Here is a 16,718-nt window from a genome sequence, read left to right as displayed (position 1 = left end):
TTCTTTGGAGGTGGAGCGGAGCTGAAGACAGAGAAGGGTTGGCAGAGGAGCTGGGCTGGAGGGACTTGAGGCTGAGAGCCCCACGCATGGCCGGGCTCTGGGCTTGTAACCCTCACATAATCACCTTGTGACTCCCAGTTTGGAAACCACTGGTTCAAGATGACAAGCTGGCTGCAAGAAGCTGTCAGCATAGGCACTGACTTCCTCTTTATTTGGGGGGTGCTCAACTCCCCTCTCTGCCCCAGGCCCATCTCCACTCCACCCCTTCCTCCAAGCCCCCACCCCGCTAATTAGCACCTGCTAATTTTTTTCCATGGGTGCTCCAGCCCTGGCCAAACTGAGGGGTGCACAGGAGAAGATAGGTTCCGGGGCACAGAGTGATGGGCCCGGCCCAGGGGCACCATTTCAGATTTTGATATGAAGAGGAAACTTTAACCATGATTCCAGGGGCTACTTAGGCAGCTGAAAACTCTAGCTTTTTTTTTTTTTTTTTTTCAGATAATAATTTAGAAATTAGTTGACAGGAGCACTGTATCTAATTCCTATATAAAGAAAGAAATTTAAATAAATATTAGACCCACTCAGCTCTAATACTAACATATTCTGACATCTTGTGGCAAGTCACTTAAGGGACACTGGTTAGGTTTAAAATTTTAATACATATTCTTACGTTGCTACTAACTCTTCAATACAACAATTGAAACAAAGGAAATCTATATTACTTTCTATCATTTGGGCTAATTAATTTTTGCAGTTTTTCCAAGCTTGGAATAGATCATCTAATGTTTGGAAATATCCTACGAGGTCAAAGCCCTGTGAGTTTATACTGCACCTGCCTGGAGTTTAGGGGTGTTACTAAACTAAAAATAATAGACTAGAAATGGACTTTAAACAGGAGTGAAGCTGACATTTTCAAATCACTTTATAGTATTGCCAACCCCAAATGTTCAACAATCAAGCATCAGAATCACCAAAAATCACAAGCTTGGCTGAAAAATCACAAGTTTATGTAAAATAACAGATTTGGTGTTCTTTTTATTTGCCTTCTGCTTTTTGAGCCTTTCGGGTGCACTGGGGTCACATTTTGAAGCTTTCTCCACCACCCTGAGGACTAGAAACTTTTTCTTTAAGAATAAAGGCTAAAATCATCACATATCCACTTGACTGCAGGAGCTGTGGCTTTAAGGAAAACAATAATTATCATGAGACTCATGACAAAATCATGAGAGTTGGCAACACTGCTTCCACTTGTTTAAAGGCTAGTTACTTTCCAGAAGGCTCTTAAACACAACACTACAGTAATTGAGTTTCAGTTCTCACAGGAGAATATTTAAAACAATGGGAAAATTCCACATTTTAGGTTGAGAAAAAAATTGAGTCTTCTGAGGTATATCAAGGCCACAGCAGGGAGGAAAGGAAAATAAACAGGGACAGGAGCGCTGGGCAGCTCTTCCTCTTGAAAGAAAGTTGGAGAGTCAAATCTTCCAGTCCCTAATAAGATAAAACTTCTATTGCCATCAGTGCCTCCACTCATAAATATTAACATGTGCTCAATAGCTATACTTAAATATCAGAGCCATTTTATCCAAGGTACACATTGTATACACATTGGCCCAGAGACTACATTTTCTGCATATTCTGAACAGTGCTGAGCACCCAGATGGTGCTTAGTGAATGATACAAATCTTGACAATAATCATTGACTTTATGGACTTGGGGGATGCAGTTTCTGTTCTTTATTCTGGAATTGGCTTGGATATAGCTAAAACCCTAAGAATTTGAGGGATAAACACATCTGATACTCAGACGACATTTTCTCAAACACAGAACAAAAAAATCACAACACAAAATGGTTTTCAGTTAAAATGTAAAATTGCATAGCAGCCATTGCTCTAAAACTTAGCATGGGGCAGAACTTGCCACCCCTTGGGGGTTAAATGATCTCCTCTCATCTGACTGTCATACTCTCTTTCTTTATCCTTCCTGACCGCTGTGTTGCTTTTCACGCAGTCAACCATGACATCCTTCCCAACAGCCTGGGACCATTTGATGGAGTCTCAGAGAACTGGCCTTCTTGACTTTGCTCCCATCTATCAGAATCCTCTCTTTTTGCAGCATTCAGCAGAAGGAAAGGCTGGTCCAGCAGATAAGGTGTGAAACTCTGGGGGAAGGAGCCTGCCCCTGGCCCTGCAGCTGCCCTGCCTTCAAGGCTAACTGTAGTGGCAGGGAGCAGCAACTTGGGTTTATTGCTTGCCCTGAGTACAGTCTGTGCAGCAAGGTGCTGTCTTGGAACGGTTCAGGCCTTTCCCCAGGAGAACAGCCCCACAAGCCCAGGAGCCCAACCCCCAGGGCTGGCACCAGGGAAGGCACAGGGCTTGTGGTTCGAGCTAGCTCCTGCCCACCTGGCACAATACTACCCCTCTATCTGATACACAGCTGCCTGCTGACTCTGCCCCTTTCCTGGGCTCCCCGGGCCAAGCACAGTCTGGGCGGCAAGCCACTGCCTCGTGCTGGGACCACAGGCCCTTCCCCCGCCCCTTTCCTATGCTCCGCCTGGCTGGCACAAAGCACCGCCCCCTCTTAGCGTGACCACGCCCCACCTCGCCTTCCTCAGGCCGGCCCCTCCCCCTACTCCGTCCTCTGCGCATTCTCTCCCTCTGCGCAGCCACGCCCCAAGCAGTCTAGCTCCACCCATTCCACAGCCCCGCCCCTCACGCTTTCCTCCTCCCCCGCCGCGCCGAGCCTATTCTCGAAGACCTTGGTTATACGCGTGCGCAGTAGAGACTACTCTCTCTCCGGCCTCACCCCGCCCACAGCACCGTGGGTTCTGATTGGGCCGGTCTACGTTGCCCTCATAGCCAATAGGAAAGCCCCATTCCTACCCCGCCTCTTTACAACGTGCTGTTGCTGTCACACCTGCTTCCTGAGTCCTGACCCTAGTGGAGATGGCGGCGGCCGGGCTCGGGCTGTGTCGGGCAGCGGTGCTCGCCTCCGGACCGGGGCCGTTGCGGGCCGGCGTGTGGGGCCGGCTGCCCCCCTTGGCGGCCAGGCCGCGGCGACACGCGGCGCATTTCACGTTCCAGCCTGACGCGGAGCCCAGCGCGCACGGTGAGAGGGGGGGCGCGCCCGGCTGAGCCTCCCCCCGTACCCTCAGCAGCCTGGCCCTGCCCTGGAGAGGAGCTGCCCGGCGCGGGACTGGCGGAGGGCATCGGGCTCCCTGCTGAGCGCCTGGTGCTCTGGGTCTGCTTGTCCCGAGGGGTCCCAGGCGCTAAGGGGAGCCTCCCACCCCTCCCCGCCCGCCGTACTGTCAGCGCCCGCTGCGGTTGGGGCTGGGGAAAAGGGCACTGGGTTCCCCGGGCCTGCCCCCGACCGCCAGTCAGACCCACCTGGGGCAGCCGTTAAACGGCGCCTGGCAGCGCCCCAGGCAGGCAGCGCGGAGCGAGCGTGTTGTCCCCGCAGAACTACGAGCCCCTTCCCCGAGCGCCCTGACAATCATGAGACTTTCCCGACAAACAACAAACGCCAGCTCTTGGCCGCCAGCCTTCTGGGGTCGGAGCCTCTGGAGTGGCTGATGCCACCTGGTCAGGCCCTCTTCAGTTAGGGTGGGAACTGCCTTTCTGTTAAGGGGGGAAGGGGCTGAGTGTCTCTCTCTCCCCCCCCCCCCATCCCTCCTTTCTAGCCGCTGGGCTAGCTCCGAGCCTTGTGACAAAATTACACAAGCTGGAAGAGTAACTCACCTGAAATGACCTAAAATTGAAGGCAGGCGGCATGATTCAATTTTTGGCCAGCATCTGGAGCTGGTCACCAGGTAGAAAAGCACTAACAGCTGTCTGTTGCCATTTTTGGGTGAAAACTTGTTTTCACTCGGGCTCAGGAAAGGTAGATGTGACATAATTGCATTTTAACTTCAGAAGCCAATACTACTGTAAAGGAGGAAAAAAATTCACTTAAAAGGTGCAGAGAAGATATTTTGTTGAACAGAGTAATGTGAGAGTCCAGTGAAGAGGAGCTCCATTATCTTTTGTTGGGGGCGGGATAGCTCAGTGGTTTGAGCATTGGCCCACTAAACCCAGGGTTGAGTTCAATCCTTGAGGGGGCCACTTAGGGATCTTGGGCAAAAATCTGTCTAGGGATTGGTACTGCTTTGTGCAGGGGATTGGACTAGATGACCTCCTGAGGTCCCTTCCAACCCTGATATTCTATGGTCTGCTGTAAATAGGCTTGTCAGAATTTGATTTTTTTTTTGTAGTTTTGATTAATAGTGATTTTTGTTTTTGCCAATTTTTATTGTTACAGTTATGGGAAGTTAGAGGTTGGTGGTGGGGTTACTGTTGGGGCAGTGCTGACAGTGGGGCTGTAGAGGACTTTCTGTAAGGCTGAAGGGCCCAAGACAGCTGGAGGAAACAGGCAGGGGAGGCAGTGGTTCTGGTCTGGTGGAGCAGAGACCCCCCTGGCCAGGGCTGCAAGGAGGTGGATGAGCCCTTGGCACTGGGGGTCTCTGAACATCTCCTGACAAGGGATTGCCCCCCTCCCCCACCTGGCTGGTGAGTGAGCTGGGCTGCAAAGGGCTGTATGTGTTGCTGCAGGGCCAATGCCCTGCAGGCACATGCTGCAGGAGGGTGCATTCAATGCTGACTGTTATGGTGGATTTTTGTTGTTGTTTTTGATATCAGTGTGTCAGCTAAAATGAATGTTTATTGACATCTGCTGATTTAAATTGGATCCTGTCAAGCCTAGCTATAAAGTAGCCAAGTTCCCATGCACTCTGTGGCAAGCTGGCCCTAAGTTCTGCAGCATGTTATAGCAAGCTAGAAATTCTGTGGCAGATTCAGTTCAATTCACAGTTTGCCATTTGCATAGAATTAATGGTGAGAATGCCAAATACAATTATTTTCATATAATATTCAATTAATCTTACATTGCCCTCAAATTTCCAATATGCCACAGAATTTTGACACATCACTGCAATTGTAGAAATTTTCAGTGTATGTTGAAGCTGCAGGTTCTGGTATTTGGGCAGGAGACACTTGGCACTTCAGTTTCACGTTGTGGAGTTGCTACCAACAGCGGGGAAAAGTTTGCAGACAGCCTAACAGTCAGGGCTCTGTTCAGAAGAGATTGTGACAGGTTCCCCCCAGGGTGCCACCTGGAATTGGGGTACCACTGAATTCCCCTGACCCACAAGCCTGGGCTCCCTTTTACACTGTACTACTGTGACAAACTGCGAAGCCTTGGGGAGTATAAACCCAAAACTATACTGTCTTGCGCTGAACAGGGAACTGTATAGCATAAGATCATAAAATTCACCCTCTCCCTCACTGTGGAGAGGAATATGCAACAGCCTTTTGTCCTTGAGCTATGATTCGCGCACACTGGTTTAGATAAAGCAAAAACAAGTTTATTAACTACAGAAGATAAATTTTAAGTGATAGCAAACAGGTCAAAGCAGATTACCTAGCAAATAAACAAAAAACGTAAACTAAACTTAATATACTAAATAGATTGGCTATGAATAGCAGTTTCTCACCCTAAGAGGTGATGCAAGCAGGCTGCAGATTCTTAAGGGGCAAGCTGCACTTGCTTACAGCTTGGAATCCCCAGGTGTTCCAGTCACAGGCTAAAAATCCCTTTAGCCTGGGTCTAGCACTTCCCCCAGTTCAGTCTTTGTTCCTCAAGTGTTTCCAGGAGTCTTCTTGTGTGGTGAACTGAAGAATACCAGATGTCAATTCCTGCCTTATGCATATGGTGGGAATGCTTTGTTTCCAAGCTTGGTTCCCCAGATGGGTCTTGGAAAAACACTGACATCCCAAGAGGGAGTCTAGAGACATGTGGTCACATCACATGTCTTTGTAGAGTCATAACAGCCATTACTCAGAGGCTGTAGTGTTCTCAAGAAGACTCCCCAGGTGGGAGATAAACTTCTCCTAAGGCCATAAGAACAGCCATACTTGGTCAGACCAGCGGTCCATCTAGCGCACTATCCTGTCTTCCGACAGTGGCCAATGCCAGGTGCCCCAGGGAATGAACAGAACAGATAATCAAGTGATCCATCCCCTGTCACACATTCCCAGCTTCTGGCAAATAGAGGCTAGGGGCACCATGCCTGCCCATCCTGGCTAATAGCCATTGATGGACCTATCCTCCATGAATGTATCTAGTTCTTTTTTTGAACCATGTTATAGTCTTGGCCTTCACAACATCTTCTGGCAAAGAGTACCACAGACTGACTGTGTGTGTGAAGAAATACTTCCTTTTGTTTGAAACCTGCTGCCTATTAATTTTATTTGGTGACCCCTAGTTCTTGCGTTATGAGAAGGAGTAAAGTAAATAAGGAAGTATTATTTACTTTCTCCACACCAGTTATGATTTTACAGATCTCTATCATATCTCTCTCTCTCCCCCCCCCCCCCCCCCGGACATCTCTTCTCCAAGCTGTAAAGTCCCAGTCTTAATCTCTCCTCATACGGAAGCTGTTCCATACCCCCTAATAATTTTTGTTGCTCTTTTCTGAACCTTTTCTAATTCCAATATATCTTTTTTGAGATGGGGTGACCACATCTGTACGTAGCACTCAAGATGTGGGCATACTATAGTTTTATATAGGGGCAATATGATATTTTCTGTCTTATCTATCCCTGTCTTAATGATTCCCAACATTATTAGCTTTTTTTGATTGCTGCTGCACATTGAGTGGATGTTTTCAGAGAACCGTCCACTATGACTCCAAGATCTCTTCCTTGAGATGTAACAGCTAATTTAGACCCCATCATTTTATATATATAGTTGGGATTGTTTTCCAATGTGCATTACTTTGCATTTATGAACATTGAATTTCATCTGCTATTTTGTTGCCCACTCACCCAGTTTTGAGAGATCCCTTTGTAGCTCTTCGTAGTCTGCCTAGGACTTACAAAACTTATCAAGATAGTTGTCATCTGCAGGTTTTTCCACCTCACTGCTTACTCCTTTTTCCAGATCTTTATGAATGTTCAATAGGACTGGTTCCAGTACAGACCCCTTGGGGACACCATTATTTACCACTCTGCATTCTGAAAACTGACCATTTATTCCTACCCTTTTTTCCTTACCTTTAGGAAGGCCCATTGTTTTTTCCTAATGGTTCATTTCCCTGAATAGGCCATTCCCAACCCAGCTATCTAGAATGACTAGTGGGTGTTCCCCAGGTGTAACTACATTTTGAAATACAGATTTATAGTCAATATTCACAACTTCAGGTATAAAAATGATGCATGCATACAAATAAAATAATCATATTCAGCAAATCATAACCTTTCCAATGACCTCTCATGACCTGTCTTGCATAAAATATAGTCTAATAATGTCATAATCCTATAATATCAGTTTCAAGACTATAGGGTACAGTGTCACAGAGATAATAGGTTTTCCCATAATGATCATGTAAGAATTTTGTTTTTTGTTAGGTGGTGTAGCAGATGACATGCATCCCCCTAATTTCTTTAAGCCTACTCATTGTGGAGATGGCCTCAAAAGCAAAGAATAGTTCCTGGCTCTGATTCTCCTCATATCTTTCCCAGGAAGATGCAGAATGAAAATTGACATGACTCTTGTCTGCTGTTCTACTGCCCATAAGATTCTTCACAGTGGCTATGAAACTGACTAGTCTGGTCAGTTTCATTCTGACCCCTCCACCTGCGCTCAGTTACAAACACCTTGGGAAAGGAGGTTGTTTTATAATGCTGAAATGTTTGTAACTCTGAACAAAACATTATGGTTGTTCTTTCTAAAGTTTACAAATGAACATCTACTTTATACAGCTTTGAAACTTTTACTATGCAGAAGAAAAATGCTGCTTTCCTTTTATTTATTTTTAGTAGTTCATGTTTAGCCCCGTACTGTACTGTATTTGTGTTTGTTTGTTTGTTTTTTTGGTCTCTGTTGCCGCCTGTGTACTTCCAGTTCCAAATAAGGTGTGTGGTTGACTGGTCAGTTTGTAACTTTGGTGCTCATAACTTTGAGGTTCTAAAGTAAGTGTGTGTGTGTGTGTGTGTGTGTGTGTGTGTGTGTGTATATATGTATATAAACAAGACCCATTCCCTTCCTGGTTACCTTCCTGAGGGGCCCCACAATAGTGAACCTCTGTAAGCTCCTTAATGGTGAGTGTTGGTCTTAGCAACAGTATGCATTTATCTCACTCTTTCATCCACTGGGCACAGATCACACTGCTGGGAATAAGCTTTTGCCTCAGTGGAGACTTCTGTCCAGTAAAGGTTTACAAGTTATCTCTGCACAGTTTTCAGTAACTGCAAGTATCCTGAAAATGAATAGAATGGATGCAATTCAGTGTCTTGGCATAGTATTTCTGATGTTCAGATGTCCTGGGAGGTACCCATGTTCTGTAGGATAATCCCTTCTTCAATATGAATTTCTCTGCTCCTCTGAAAAGGGGTCATTAGGTTGGCTACCTTGGTTTTAGCTCTTTCTACCCTCAACTTTCTCTGAAGTTAATAGGCGATAAAGGCACTCAAGATACAGCAAGATCAGGGCTACAGGTTTATTTATTCTTAGTTCCACCCACCTCCGGTTGAGATGCAGGAGGGTATAATGGAGGGGCCACGGTGGGGAAGCCTGTTTTGTGTTGAACCAGTTAATTCTATGACTAGAAAACTTTTGGTTCCTTGATTTACATGCAGTATGACTTTGCATTCATATAGAAGGTGGTAAAAATGAACTGTGTGATGCTGATGTTGACTATGCCATCACACAGTAGACTTTAAAAAAAAAAAAAAAAAAAAAATTCTACTGCATTCTCTTCACCTAGTTCCAGAGCTCAGATATGAAGGGTGCATCGGTTCCCCTCTTCTTGAAGGGAGTTAGTAGGGAGCCTTTCAGATAGGTCAAAGCAGTAACTATTAAACTACTAACAAATTAGAATAATTCAGAAGCTACAATGAATGGCCTGGAACTCCATTTTACTGTTCAGAAGACAAGCCTATCTACAGCAGGGTACAGATTTAGTAATAACTCAGAGGGGGAAGTTTTACCAGCTAAAGAATTGTCATCATCCGTTCCTATAGTTCTTTGTAGGTCTTACTCCTGAGGGAATTCTGCGCCAAAAACTTAAAAATTATGTGCACAATATTTTTAACTCCTGCAAATTTTATTTGTCAATAAATAAATGTGGCCCCAGAATGGCAGTGGGGAGCACAGGCCACTGGCTGTATTGAGGTGGAAGATCACCCTGAAGCCCCCACCTCTCCCAGTACAGGGACTCGGCAGTGAGGCTGCACCTGACCCTAGCACGGTGCAAGGGCTGGGCCTGGCCCAGAAACACCCTGGAGGCCTGCCCCTCTGTGCCAGGAGCACCAGGCAGACTCAGCCCACCAGGATCCTAGTGTAGGGGGATCCAAGTGTGGGGTGAGAGATTTCTGCATAGGGCAGTCTGGGTACAGGCAGCTCAGGGAGATCTGGATGCACAGGGCCTTGTTAGGGGGTTCTGGGTGCAGGGACAATGGGACTCTGCAGGGGATCCAGATGATGGTGGTTGTGCTCGGTGGGGGCGGGGGGTGGCTTAACAGGGGAGCTCTAGCTGCTGCTGAGGGGATACTGCATGCCAGGCTCCTGCTTCCCTCCCCCCCCCCCCCCCCCCGTGATTCCCTTATCCCCTTTTCTTCTCCATCTCCATCCCCCTCCCCCTGCCCTATTCCACCCCCTTCCTTCCCCACTGCTTCATTTCCCCCACCCACCTTATACAGCCCCACTGCAGCCATTCACTGTTCCACAGAAAATAGGAAGGCTACCAGTACACAGAAGGGGAGCACAGTTGGCACTTGGACCCAGGATGCTGCATTCAGCTGCAGAGCCCAAGACACAGCCTCCTGGCTGGGCAGCTCTGCATTTGCAGAAATGAGCATGTGTGTGTGTGTGTGTGTGGGGGGGGGGGGGGCAGTGGCATGTAACCCCCTATGCCCTCCCATGCCTTGCTTCTGTTTGGGGTGCAATACCCCCAAAAAACTGCACTCATGGTGGTTGCCCCCTCCCCCCCCACCCCCTCCCGGGCACGGCTTTCCTTTGCTTCCCTGACATTTTCTGCGGGGAAAAGCAGGAAATCTGTGCTGGGGAAGGGGAGCAGTTTTCTGTGGGTGTGCAGTCTCACAGAATCCCCCCAGGAGTAAGGTCTCCCATTCAGTTACTGACCAGACCCAACCCTGCTTAGTTTGTAAAAATCTGACTGGTTAATAATAGAAGGTGGAGTGGCTGCTAGCTATCCATTTTTATACAATATCTGCATTTCCAGGAAATTCTTGTCATCTTTACAGCATATTGGGATGAGGTATGGGAAATCAGTAGTGTAAAAGTGAAGATTTGAAACTTCAAAAATTTGCTATGTGGGAGACCTCAGTAATAGCACCCCAATGTCCTATTGCTCCCTCTATGCTTGTAGTTATGGCTATTCAGCATCACCGTTTTCCCCACTCTGTTGCTATCTGGACTTAATTCTGCTACCCTCATTTCAGTTGCATTCAAAGACACCATCTACATGGTCCCCAGAAGTGGAGGAAATGTAAGGCTAATTCTGCGCCCTTACGGAAATGTCCTATGTTAACGAGGATCCTGGGTTTAATAGCTGTAGTATCCTGTAGGAAAGAAGGCCGTGGAATGAAATTTGGGCAAGGTTTTTGGTAAACTTTAACAGAGTGGGTTATTTTTCATAATGAAACAGTTTTAGGTAAGCTTATTGTCTTATAACCAGTAGGTGCTAGCCTTTGAAAATGCCTTGCGAAGTTACATCTGTTCTCTTGTACCCGAAGAAAGTTACAGCATTGGCTATCATCAGTATGTAACTTTTGAAAGAGATCTGAAATACTGGCCATCAGTATTACAGTTACTGGGATTATAAAGTGTGCCAAACTGCATCTCATCCATTTAAAGTCTATGCAGCAAAACAGTCCTTTTGGTCCTCAATAGCATTTTCCTTTTAAAGGCTTCAGTGGCTGCTGGCTCATTTAAATTCTTATTACTAAGTTTTGTTTTGTTTTGTTTTTTTTTAAACAGATAAATAGCTAAATAATGTGTCTCTCATGCAGGGCAAACTCAGAAAATGAATCTTTTCCAGTCTATAACAAGTGCCTTGGATAATACCTTGTCCAGAGATCCAACTGCAGGTATGCTATAACTGAAATTGTGTATCTCTGTGTACTCTGAAGTTAGTCATTTTTAAGATTATTTGAAATGTTTTTTAATAAAATGTAGAAATAAATTGATTCAGGTCCCAAATCACTAACAGAATACACCTATAGGATTAAGAATGTATAAACAGTGTACTGAAAGACTATTTACCACATTGGAACCCAGACGCAGTTCTTTCTCCTGCAGCAATTGACTGCATCATTAACATCTAATGTGGGGCAGAGAGCTGCATTGCTTAGCCTGCTTTGTGTATGAGTGATGTTCCAAATACGTCAGGGGAAATTCAGGTCCTAGCAGGTAAACTAGTTAATTCTGAACTTAAAAAAACCCAAATTACTTTAAGTTGAAGAGTATACTTTTAGAACACTTCAGATGTTAGAGGTTCTCCCTTCTCCCCCCCCCGCCCCAAAATGCATTTACTTTTGAATTTTCCTGATTGTAAATGTGCATGTTTGCAGTGGTGACCAGAGCCAGATCTCAGCAGTATTTCTGGTTTTTCATTTTGCTGCTCTAAATATTTCTGCACACTTGTAACTTAGATATTGATTAAGCAGCTTTCATATAATTCTGCTATGTACTAGTACACACTGCTACTTACTGTGTTCTCTTTCATGGTGTCAAGTATCAGGGGGTAGCCGTGTTAATTTTATCTACAAAAACAACAAGGAGTCTGGTGGCACCTTAAAGACTTCCTTGTTGTTTGTGTTATCTTTGACTCCCCTTTTCGCCAGCTGATTAAAAGCTGTATAGAGTTTCTGTAGTAGTTTGCCTCAAAATAATGTTGACGGAACTCTTTATAGACCACATATTTGTGATTGAATAGAGGAGAACCATTGTAATCTTGATCTCTACGTCTGGAAGTAGATAATTCACAAAGGAAAATGGAGTACTGTAGCCAGATTTTTAGAAAGACTGTTATTGGTCAAAGTTATTCAATTTGTGACTTCATGCTAGGGTAAAGCACATCAAATCAGGTATTCTAGGAAGCAAGGTGATCATAGTAGAGATTAGTCCCCCTCAACACAATTACACAGCTGTTAAAATCTATTATGTTTTTTTCATAAAGCATCAGCACCTCAGGTATTGGTTCTATTGGAGGCAGGCTACTGGACTTGATGGTCCTAACTAAGGGTCTCATGTAGTATGAAAAAAAATCTATGTTAAGCATTCAAACAAGTCTCTGCCTAGATGTGTTCCCTGCCTCTGTATGTATGCTATGATTTGCTCAGTTTTGGAAAAGTGAGATGACTCCAGGCACATAAGATTTCTGAAGCATTCTCATGGAATCAGCTCTCTATCTGCGAACTGACTGTTCCAGTGTATTGGAAAACTGCTTTTTCCATGTATCATCCTGAGTTTTGCACAGGTGGACTCATGCAGAATTCCTTGTAGGATCAAGACTTCAGTTTAGAGCCAATATCTGAGCTATGAATTTCACCTTACTTTGTATGTTCAGTACTTAATCTTGCAGTAGAAGATAAGATATATCCCTAATATTATTTTGTTGCTTTATATAACTGGTTGATCCAGTTCCCAATGAAGTGGATGGAAATCTTTCTATCCACCTTCATGAGAAGGTTAGCTGCCCAAACTAACTCCCATGAATCTGTGCATAGCCTGGTTGAATACATTCAGTCAGTGACTACAAAGGATAGGTCTCCACTCCATGTGCTCTAGTAGCAGTATGATAGCACTGATGTTTCCTGTACTAACTGACACAAAACTAGTAGCCATATTAAATGGGAAAGGCTTTGTAAAGACTCTGACCTCAAGCATAAAAACAAATACAAACAGTAAAACCACAATAGAACAAACCAAAGCAAGGCAAGCCCCAGCCAAAACAAATTAACAAGGAAATCTAGGAAGATAGACTGGAGACATATCTCAGTCAATAAGAGCATGCCATCATTAATCTGTTCTTGCATCATTATTGCTATTCTGTTTTGTGAATCTGTCTGGTTATTAACTTGTGCAGTGGTGAATTATCCCACATTTATTTAAAAGCTCTAACATAGATACAGAGGGCCAGTTTTTATTTATTTATTTTTTTTTTCCTTCTGTAAAGAGGGAGGGAGGGAATTAATGAGCTCTCCATCCCTTAGGATATGCAAGTATTTGGGGAATATTAGCACTGAATAACTTGGCCAGCAGATGTAAGTCACATCTTGTGATGTATTGCAAAAGGCTGCAGACCCCTCTAGTTTTCTATATTTAATATATAAATGTTGTATTTCTCAATGAGGAGAAATAAAGTAGCCTTGCCCTAAAAATCCTAAAATTATTTTTTTAAAAGAGATCAAAGTTCTACAATCAACCAGTTTAAGGGAAAGGACTAGACTGCTTTTAAAATTTGGATCGATTTGCTGTCTAATGGCTTTTTGGTGGTTTGTATGGTTCCTAGGCCACATTGCAAAGAGCATAATAATGGTGAGTATTTAAACTGGCAACTTGCACAGTTATTGGACTACCTTCTTTTCCCTAAAGGTTGTACCTCCAGATCAGGATTGTAACACATGGGTGGGACGTTTGGAGAAACTTGCTATTTCATGGATCAATTAACATTTGTGGTGATCAGTTCAGCATTTTTCAGGAGCATTAAAATCACGTAGAAATGAAATGCGAAATGAAACCAGTTGAAGCTTACAAACTAGTGGATGAGGAGTCCTTACTTATGATGTCATTTTATTTTTGATTAAAAGGAAAGATTGTATCAGATCTTAAACTTTTTTTAAAATGGAATGTTTAAATTCAGTGGCTGTTTGGTTAGTGTCCTACACTAACCTTCTTGGAATTTTTAAATGACTTTGTAGTAATTCAAGTGCTGTGGTATTACTTAAATATTTTTCTGAAATGTTCCTGCAGTAGTTTCTGAAACATAGCTAGAATAGTTTAAACACACTCTCGGGCCCAAAATAGAATGTTTTTCCCCTTCCTGTGGCGCTCCTTTTGTTTAACGTACTGTTTTTTAAATAGGTAGTGCGGAAGGAGAGGTGGTGGTGGTGGTGGGGGGGGGGGGAGAATCTTGATTGCTAATGCTGATTAAAAATACAGTACTTTGGTGTCAAATTAACCGTCCTTTTGGGTATGATGAAACATCTAAAATTCAATGCCTTTCATTTTAACTATATAATATTTTATAGTTGCATATATTAGTAAATTGTTTAGAAACCTATTAAAACTTGTTCTTGCTCAGTCATGAATGTTGAAACTTAAGATATTGAATGTAAATGGAAACAGTAAAATTCAGGTGAGGACTGTGCTAACAGTTCATAAATGGTTAGACTAGAATAAATAGGATTATCATTTTCATACTAGATGAGAGTTTGTATTCATAAAATTAAACTATGTATGACTTTTTATTTTGCAGTAATATTTGGTGAAGATGTAGCCTTTGGTGGAGTCTTCAGGTGCACTGTTGGGTTGCGAGACAAATATGGTGAGTTAGCTGCTTCAAGACAAGCAATGTTAGATTTAAAATCTTTCCTTTTTCCACTATAGCTTATGATCCTAGATGAGTCTTGTGGGGAAAATCATGTAAATGCATTTGTTTGTCTTAGTTTTGATATAGCTGAGGATTTCTGTTTTGAACAGATTTTATGATTTTGTTTATTAATAAGAATTTCCAAATTAGGCATTGAACTTGGCCTCCTAAGTTTGTAACTTAAATTTTGTTTTCAACTAAGTAGGCTTGCAAAAAAATTCTTTGGTTTTTACAAGAATTCCAGGTTGTAGTGTCTCTTAAGATCAGATAAGAAGTATTTATCTGTACTCACAACTAGTAACCTGTGGTCATTCATACCAACTGTATTGCTTCCACAAAGAAAATGAAGTAACACGTATTTCTGGATCCTGTGTATAATTGACCAGGAACTGAGTTTCGGTCCTATATTCAATTTGGTTTTAACACTCCTCTTCTTCTCTTCTCCCCCTCCCCTGCTCTCGCCCCCCCAAATAAAAAAAAAAAAGTATACCACTTTCTCATGTGGTTTAGCTAGCCAGTGTTCGAACCATACTTGAACTGTCTTTAAAACTTGATTCTTTTACTCATTTTTCTGGCCCTGTGTATAAGGAGCCTCAAAAATGTTTACCTTGTCCACAAATTAACCAGAACAGTCATTTTTGTAACCTACTAGATATGAAAAGCATTACTTTAACCCCATCACTCAGTTCTTGGATAATCTCATGAAGCTTGGCTTAGTAATGAGGAGAAGATAGGAGGAAGTTTATTTAAAACACTTGGGAATCTTAACTGTTACTTTGACAATAAGCTTACCTACTTGTGGAATCATTGTTGTGCTGTGTGATCATCTCTTTAATGGCACATTCTCAAAAATCCTTTTGTCCCATTGTATTTTTGAGTCCAGATTCCTGTAACTGATTCTTGCTTTCAGTTGCCTAGGGGAAAGGTTAGACGTCTCCTTGAATTATGCTGGTGTAATTCTGACTTCAGTGGAGTTGGTCCTGATTTGTGAGAGGGAAGAGTCAGGCTCATAGCTCTTTTTAGACTCTGTTCTTCTGGTTAATGGTGTGTTTTCTTAGAAAATGCAAAGAAGTACTTTCTGAATTTCTGCTTTACAATTGAAATAGCTGTCTTCTGGTTGAATGTATGGTTTTTAACTTAGCTTTTGTGGTTCTAATAAAAATACTATCAGACTGTAAAATGTCAGTGTTTCATGTACTATATGCTGGGTAATATCTATAGCTACCTGCATGGTGGTTAAGAGTAATAGGGGATAAGATAGCCTTAAGCACACAAGGGAGACCATGTCTACACTGCCCTGCACCTCAGACTATGGGATGTGTGAATTACAGCAAGCACTGAAGTGCTGTGCTGTAAATCCCTTGTGTGGATGCTGTGGGCCAAACAAAAGGATACCTAGTTCACATTATTGACTACTTTAATGCAAACTAGGTACTTTTTCATTTGCACACACGGTGTCGACATGGGGAGTTACAGTGCAGCATTCTGGTGTTATGTAATTTACCCCACTGTCTTTCAAACTGTGGGGCAGTGTAGACAAGCCCTAAGCCTGTCTGACTTAACTAGGCATATCTTCTTTCTATGCCTCATCCTCTTTCTTACTATAAATTCAAATAGGCTACCGGTGTATCTTTTATCTGTAACTTTGTTCATGGTAGGCAAATTTAAAAATCATAGCTACAGAAATCCCTAACACCATAATTTTTTGAATACTAATATCTGCATCAGAACAAGGTCTCTGACATTACATTTGGTTGCTGCGAAAACTAACAAGATTTCAACAGGGAAATAAGCAGCAGGAGCAGATGGGTTCTCAAGCAAATATCCTGTTTCTGTGCAAATGTCCCTAGTAGTAAAGGACAAGGGAAAGCAAACACACGTTGTATTACCAGGAGACTGTTTATGCAGTGTATTGTGTATGCAAAAAATAAAAAAGGCCTTATTGATATTCTTATCAATGAGAGCCAAAGGGATCTTTTAAATGTTTGCTGTTGAAGGTTTTTTCCACTTACCAGCAAAACAGCAATAAGCAAATGTTAACAAATGATCTTATATCATACCAATGTAT

General features: G+C 43.2%; 1 protein-coding gene across 1 annotated transcript in view; it reads left to right on the top strand.

The window, feature by feature from the left end:
- The first annotated feature begins 2,910 nt into the window (after positions 1-2,910).
- Positions 2,911-16,718, top strand: part of BCKDHB (branched chain keto acid dehydrogenase E1 subunit beta) — a 296,116-nt gene continuing 282,308 nt past the window's right edge. Inside the window, exons 1-3 of the mRNA XM_054023630.1 lie at positions 2,911-3,108; positions 11,067-11,144; positions 14,537-14,605. Of these exons, the coding sequence (XP_053879605.1) occupies positions 2,946-3,108; positions 11,067-11,144; positions 14,537-14,605 (310 nt within the window). The 5' untranslated portion in view covers positions 2,911-2,945. The remainder of the gene's footprint in view (positions 3,109-11,066; positions 11,145-14,536; positions 14,606-16,718) is intronic.

Source organism: Malaclemys terrapin, chromosome 3 (assembly GCF_027887155.1).
Source record: "Malaclemys terrapin pileata isolate rMalTer1 chromosome 3, rMalTer1.hap1, whole genome shotgun sequence".
In the NCBI taxonomy this organism is placed as follows: Eukaryota; Metazoa; Chordata; order Testudines; family Emydidae; genus Malaclemys; species Malaclemys terrapin.
Note: the sequence above shows the minus strand (reverse complement) of the source record. Positions and strands in the feature narration are given on the sequence as shown.